Source organism: Dasypus novemcinctus, chromosome 5 (assembly GCF_030445035.2).
Source record: "Dasypus novemcinctus isolate mDasNov1 chromosome 5, mDasNov1.1.hap2, whole genome shotgun sequence".
Lineage (NCBI taxonomy): Eukaryota > Metazoa > Chordata > Mammalia > Cingulata > Dasypodidae > Dasypus > Dasypus novemcinctus.
Window position 1 is genome coordinate 124,339,534 of NC_080677.1, and position 7,900 is coordinate 124,347,433.

Consider the following 7,900-nt stretch of genomic DNA (forward strand, 5'->3'; position numbering starts at 1 on the left):
CTTTCATATTTATTCAGGTCTTGCCCTACATATTCCCACCTCTCATTCTGTGAAAACCAGCTATTTTATCTTAGGACAATATTACATTCCTTTAAATAAGCACTGAATAAAACCTAATTTTTTTTTCTTTTCCTTTTTTTTAAATTGATTTTGTAAAAATATTACATTTGTCATCGTTTTGATGCATACCCAGTTAGTTTTCACAACGTATCTAAAAATAAATCATAGAAAATTCATCAAAACTGTTGTATTAATAAGAGCCACTCTATTTTCAAAACTTAGTAAATATTTCATGTCTTTGGCTGCTCTTTTGGTGCTGACCATCCTGCTGCAGTCATGGACTTCTTTATCTCTGTCACAGGAACATGGGAGGGAACTGGACACAGATCACAGAAGCCACCCTGCTGGGATTCCAGGTGGATCAAGCACTGGAGCTTGTCTTCTTTGGACTTTTCTCTCTATTCTTTGCCCTCACCCTGCTGGGGAATGGGGTGATCGTGGGTCTCATCTGCCTGGACCCCAAGCTGCACACCCCCATGTACTTCTTCCTGTCACACCTGGCCATCGTTGACATGTCCTTTGCCTCAAACATTGTCCCCAAGATGCTGACGAATCTTGTGAACCAGGAAAGAACCATCTCCTTTGTTGCATGCGTACTGCAGATACTTTTGTGTCTGGCTTTTGCTAACACTGAGTGCCTGATTTTGGTGGTGATGTCCTATGATAGGTACGTGGCGATCTGCCACCCCCTACATTACACTGTCATCATGAGCTGGAGAGTGTGCACTGTCCTAGCTGTCATTGCCTGGGCATTTAGCTTCCTCCTGTCCCTGGTCCATGTGGTTCTCATTCTGAGGCTGCCCTTCTGTGGGCCTCGAAAAATCAATCACTTCTTCTGTGAAATCCTGTCTGTCCTCAAGCTGGCCTGTGCTGACACGAGGCTCAACAAACTCGTCATCTTTGCAGCCTGTGTGTTTATCTTAGTCGGACCTCTCTGTCTGGTGCTGGTCTCCTACACCCGTATCCTGGTCACCATCCTGAAGACCCAATCTACGGATGGACGCAAAAAAGCCTTCTCCACCTGCTCCTCCCACCTCTGCGTGGTCGGGCTCTTCTTTGGCAGTGCCATCGTCCTGTACATGACCCCCAAATCCCACCATCCCGAGGAGCAGCAGAAGATCCTTGCCCTGTTTTACACTCTTTTCAATCCTATGCTGAACCCACTCATTTACAGCCTAAGGAACACAGAAGTGAAAGGTGCTTTAAATAGGGTACTGTGCAAGGAGAGGCCAAAGTGAGAAATATCAAAAAGCCACATGAGTGAGTGACTTTGCTCCCTATGAATACAGAAGTTTATATTTTTGCACCCTGTGCTAGGGGGAAAAAATGGCACTTTAGATTGAAATATTATAGACCCAAACATAAACCTCAAACTATGAAGCCTCCAAGAAAAAATATAGAAATATAATTTTTGGACCTTGGTAATTTTGTGAACTTAAATTCTCAGAGAAGATGCAGAAAACACTAGAAATAAAATTTGAAAAATTAACAAGCATTAACCTCTTCTGCTCATCAGTGTCACAGTGGAATGAGTTGCCTGGTTCAGGACACAACAGGAACTATGAGCAAATGATCCCTTTATTACTTGTAGAGAACAGAGTAAAAAAAGGGCAAATAATCTCCTTGTCACTTATGTTGCACAAAGAGTCTAAAGAACTGGGGAAGAAATCTTATCCTGGCCTGTCTCCTAAGCTGGCTGAAAGGTGTTCCCAGTCGGGGATGATAGATTCCTGCTCTACATGCCCTGCTTGGCACCAAAGAAGAGAGGCAAATCTGTCCTAAGTGGATTTTATCCACTATGTGGGGAGGAAGCTCGGCCACTGAGAATTCTTGCCTCAATTAACATCTGGGGCTGCTTCTTCCCAGTCTCTGGTTTTAAAGTCTGGCTGGGTCTTTTCACTAGATTTAACAACTCGCCCAGAATCACTTTTAAAAAAGGATATGAGGGTAGTTGAAGGCAGGATGATGGGCGCTTAGCTTCTGTAGTAACTTCTCCAGGGAAGTAGGTGGGGAATAACAGTTAACATTTTGAAACAAAAACAGCAAGCCATGGATCAGGTGATAATATTAGTTCTCTATGTATCCAGCAAATGAATTTAAGCTAGTGTAAATAAATAACTCTTTCAACCCAATACTAACAAAAGGAAAAAACCTAATTTTATATAATTGGCCAAGCACCTGAACAGTCACTTCCCAAAATAAGTATAAATAACACATGAAATGGTGCTCACCACCATTTATGTACAAGAAAATATAAAGTCACAATAAGCTACTAGAATAACTAAAATTGTAACTTGAATATTGTCATTGGAATTGTTAAAAATACAATGCTGATATTTGAGAAATAGTCAATATGAGCAAAATTTGTATCCAGAGTAGCCAAGTCACATTTCATTAGTAAGATTGTACTATGTATCTTCTATATCAAGTGTTAGTGAACTTTTATGTAAAAGATTTTGTGGGCTATTCCATCTGTGTAATAACAAACACTGGTGAAAGCAGCCATAGACATATGTAAAGGAATAGGAGTAACTCTATTCCGATAAAACTGTATTTACAAAATTAGCAACTGAGCCAATTTGTGCTCATGGGAGTGAGTTTGCTGGTGCCTGTTTCTGATCTAGAAACCACTGCAGTTCCTGCTGTTACAGGTCCTCACCAGATGGATTATAAGCATCAAATCTTAATATTAGATCCGTTTTAAGAAAGGGACTTGGATGCCCTTTAAGAGCTACTTTAGAGTGAGTTTTTTTCTCCCTTAACAGCTTCTTAAATATATCATGTCTTAATAAACTTGAGACTATAAACATCCATGGTTGTTCATCGTATTAATATTTAGGCAGTCAGAGTAGACCCTCAGACTGTCCATCACTAATTTGAACCTGAGCATGATGATTTGGAATATATAAAATCTAGTAAAAGTAAGCACAGAGATATCTCGTAAAGATTAATTTTTTAAAAAGATTTATTTTATTTATTTCTCTCTCCTTCCCTCCCCCCTCCCATCCATTGTCTTCTGTGTCCACTCGCTGTGCGTTCTTCTGTGTCTGCTTGCACCTTCGGTGGCACCAGGAAACTGTGTCTCTTTTTGTTGCATCATCTTGCTGCTTCAGTTCTCCATGTGTGCAGCGCCACTCCTGGGCAGACTGTGCTTTTTTTCACAGGGGGCGGCTCTCCTCGTGGGGCACACTCCTTGTCCGTGGGGCACCCCCATGTGGGGACACTTCTGTGTGGCAAAGCACACCTTGCGCGCTGGCAGCTCTGCACATGGGCCAGCTCATCACACGGGTCAGGAGGCCCTGGGTATCAAACCTTGGACCCTCCCATATGGTAGGTGGACACTCTATCAGTTGAGCCACGTCTGCTTCCCGAGATTAACTTTTTCAATAGTGGATTTATCAGAATCATAAATTTTTAATTGTTTTATTTTGCAGCCTAATTATTAGAAGCACTTTATACCTTTATGTTGGCATAGCCTTATAAGCTTAGTTTTAATTATATAGTCAGACACTTATCTGACTCTGGAATACCAGGTTGTGTAATTCTTGACCATTATTTGGTAGCAGAAAGTAATTTTGCAGGGATGAGAATATCAGAAGGATACATTTCCAATATCAATATCTCAATATAAATTGTAAACTGAGTATAAAGGAATGAATAAATGAGTATTGCAATGAAGGAAATTCAATATTACATTGGTGCCTTGAGAGAGGCTCGGAGCAAGAGAATGATACTGTCTATTAGCACAATTAAAACAGATACTCAAAAGTATAAAGCCATATGTTTGTCAAGTCCACCCTTACTTTTGGAACCTGACAAGTTTAAATGGAAGTCTGCCATCTTGATTGGTATTGCTTTGGGAGACATTTTGGTCATCTGATATGATTGAACTGAACAATTGTTGATGACTGAGTGGAAGTCTAGGTTATGTCAGACTCTTTTGACTCTTATCTTTCAGGCTACATCTACTACAGTGGGTATCATTTGGAAATAAAATTCTGGGAATTACTCTTCACCAGGTCATCAGTCTGTAGTATACAACTGCTAGAAGACTGATAACTGTATAACTATAATCCTTGATGACCAAAATGGTTAGAAAGGTCCCTGATTATAATGGACAAAATGCATTTCCTGACATGCCTAAGTGTGTTGTGCACTATCACATATGTCTCTTGTTCTTGTGGATGGAGAGCCATTAAACAGAATAGGAAAAGACAATGGACTCATGATGACAATAAAGCAGTAGGTTTCATTCATACAGTGCATCCAAATAGTTCTGGCGAATGGCCTCACAAATTACATCAAAGTGCTACCAACACTTAGATAACTCTAGCCTGGGAGATCCAGGATTTAGAGGCAACAAAATATATATCCTAACTGTAATGAGACCATTAATACACAATGGCAACAGCATGCATGTTGGATGAAACATCATTTTTCAAAAGAGTGAAAAGGTCTTTAGAGAAGAGAGTTGTCAGTTTAGACATCACGGTATAAGCAGAATTTGTTTTGTTGTTGTTGTTTGTTTTGCTTTGGTTTGTTTTTTTAGGAGGTACCATGGAATGAACTCAAGAGCTCATAAATGGGAAGCAAGCACTCAACCGCTGAGCTACATCTGCAATCCAAATGAGAGTTTTGGTTGTTGTTGTTGTTCATTTGTTTGTTTTTAGTTTTCAGGAGGTACGAGGATCGGACCTGGGACCATGTACATAGGAAGCTGATGCTCAACCATTTGAGCATTGATATGATCCTTGCTGAATTTGGTTTTAATGAGGAGGAACGTTCAGGAAAAAATTTAACTAGAATAAGCAGATAAAAGGAAATTCTCTTCCGGGAGGAAATTAAGAGATTGGAGTCAGCCTTGAAGGAGAGTGAAACTTTAGTGACGTTGGTCAGGCAGATTAAACAAATAATGATGGCTAATTCCAGAACCAAGAATTGGGAAAGAACATGTTCCCTCTCCCAACAGGTCCTCCTGACTATTTTAAAACAGATGGAGGAGGTCCAAAGTCATCATGTTTCGATGGGCCTCCACCCTAACTGCTGAAGCCCAAGGGCATACCTATGGGAAACTTATGGACATCCAAACCTATGGAAGTTCTCTAGCGGTACTTGCAATTTGCATGCGTGAACTCTGACTACCCTCATCCAAAGAATACACCAAAATAAGACATATCCTTTAATATAGTTATCAGGGATAGGAACTGTTCTGAATAAAACCTATGCCCTCTCAATGTGATAGAAGTGGGCTCTACTAAATGCATAACAGCACACAATGGAAACAAATTTCATTTCAAGTTTGTAAACTGAGACAGGGTGACTGGCTTTCTCCCCAACTGACTCAGAACCCAGAAATAATCAAATTGGGGCTAATTGTAACTACATCTGTCCATAATGATATCTGTTATGTGGACAAAGGACAATTCTGTTAGAAAGCATGACCAAAAACCTCTGTAATTCTTACCAATTTGTTTCCTATGAAACTGACTTGTATCATGTTCATATTGTAGTACAGCTTAACATTGGCATTATTAGTAAAATTCAACTACCTTCTCAAATGAAATAGTGATACTGATTATATATGTATACTGGCATCAAGTTAATAGCTACTCAGAATGTAAAAACAATGATAAATTATTGGCCTGATGAAGAACTTGACTTAGCTAGCCATGAGCTAATTGCTGTGCCGAATACTGCACAAAGTTATTACAAGGTACAAATAATGAAAGAGTCATCAGATTAGTCCTAAAAATATGAAAATGTATGTAATGGCTTTATAAAATTGATAGTTGTTTCTTCATGTCTATTCCTATCCCATGCAGGTACCTCCAAGTGTTTAAGACATATTCATGCTGTAACTATTGCTGTATCTGTTATATAAATACACTAATAAATACACATACTCAGAAATATATTAGTTTTGCTATAAGAGAGACTAGTCCAAGGGTCAGGCAGGTGGACTATTCAGGAAAGAGTTAACTCATCAAGTCTGGGTAATTCAAATCCTGCTTGTTTTAAGGAAAACCTGTCTTTAGGACTGGTGCTTACCTGACTCCTGGGAAAAGACACTGGGTGCTTGAAATTATCTGCCAGGTAAGAATATTTTTGTATGCCTGAGGCCTTGGACTATAAAGTACCAGTTTATCCTAACAATGTGATTTGTGGTGAAGCCTGTTTTTGCTCTGGACGTCTGGAGTCTGAGTAACTGATGTGAGACATACAGGTGCTGCCTTCTTACATGACTAATCCCCACAAAATCGTGAACACCAAGGCGTAGGTGAGCTTCCCTGGTTAGGCTGATTTGCCCATATTTTCACACATCATTGCTGGAGAATTAAGTGTTTGTGTGGTTCTATTGGGAGAGGACACCAGGAAGCTTGTGCCTAGTTTCTCCAGGAATTCACCCCATAAGCCTTTTTCCTTTGCTGCTTTTAATCTGTATCCTTTGCTGCAAGAAACTATTACCATGACTAGAACATCTTCTTTGAGTACTATGAATTCTTTTAACAAATCACTGAGTCTGAAGGTGATTTTTAGTACTGCAACACTTTTTGAACCCTTTTAATCTTAAATCTTTCATATAAACTTTTTCAAATATTTTCTCCCTTCCTAAGTTTCTTATTAACTAGACCTCTACTTCATCTGCCCTAAATATGTTTGAATTTCTCCTTTACACTTTCGATGTTTTCTCCTGCCTTTCTTCTTCTTGAAAGTTACTCAGCATATCCTTCTTGCTTTAGTTGTTTCATTTTATTGAATTTCTCTACTGTTTCACTTTAATTAGCTCAGTCACTTTTGTGTTCCTTATTTTAATAATTATGCTTTATATTTTGCTTAATATTTCTACATACTTCCTTTCAATGGTTTCTTGTTCTTATCCACATGCTGTTATATTTCTTTTAATCTCCTTACTATGCTTATTTAAAAATCTTCCTTCATCTGCATAAATACGTATTTTTCTTTAGTCTATCCATGATCCAGTTAGGTTTTTTCCCTAGAAAGAAGAGTGTTTCTCATAAGTTTGGTTATTTCAGTCTGTGACATGACATTTGCTTGGATAAATTGCCTAATGTCTTCTGTAGAAAGGTAGAGGCCAGATTTTTGCTTATGTGGGTCATGCTGAAAACAAGGAATGATTGGCAATAGGATAATTCCTGAGGGTCAGTATAAAAGAAATGAATAAAAGACAGTTCCTCTTCACCTAATTAAAATACTCCTCAAATCAAGGAATTACATTCAGCTTCCAGAAGGAACAGCATTAGTAAGAAGCATGCTTACATTACAATGCTCCAGCTCTAGGATTGGAGTAGAGATGTGGGATAGTGACTGCCACCTGAGTTTAACAGATCCTCATCCCACTAAGGTTTCTGCTGCCAGACCTTGCTTCTGTGCATATCCCAAAATGGTGTGAGTCTCTGCTGGTTCAGAAAAGGGTAAAGAAAATCAAGAACAGATTTATATCATGCAGGTCATCTATTCTCCTAGGCTAGAGCCCCACAAACGAATTTCATGCTGTTTTGCCTCTTGGAAGTAGCCCTCAACACTATCTGCACATTAGTATCACCAGATGACCTTTATACAACACTGAGGTCTGCATCCTATTCTGATGAATTAAGTCAGAATTTCAAGGGAAAATAGAAACCGGCATTTGTCTTTTCTAAAAGCTCCTTAGGTGATTCTAATATTCGGAGAGCATGAGATTCACTGTTCTATGAGGGCTTCTGGATTCTGGATCGGGAGGAAGGGAAAAGGCTGTCCCTCTTATTTTAGCATCTTGGTAAGAATCCAGGTTACTACCTGTGTTCTAAACCATCAAATCTACTTGTCCTCATTGTTCTTC

At 39.2% G+C, this 7,900-nt stretch overlaps 1 protein-coding gene across 1 annotated transcript; it reads left to right on the plus strand.

The window, feature by feature from the left end:
* The first annotated feature begins 365 nt into the window (after window positions 1-365).
* On the plus strand, window positions 366-1,298 carry LOC101418456 (olfactory receptor 2A14-like). Its single transcript, XM_023589787.2, has one exon. The coding sequence runs from the start codon at window positions 366-368 to the stop codon at window positions 1,296-1,298; it is 933 nt and encodes a 310-aa protein (XP_023445555.2).
* Window positions 1,299-7,900: the final 6,602 nt, after the last annotated feature.

Excerpts from the sequence above, each read along its gene's own strand:
- LOC101418456 (XM_023589787.2), top strand. The coding sequence starts at position 366 with ATGGGAGGGAACTGGACACAGATCACAGAAGCCACCCTGCTGGGATTC.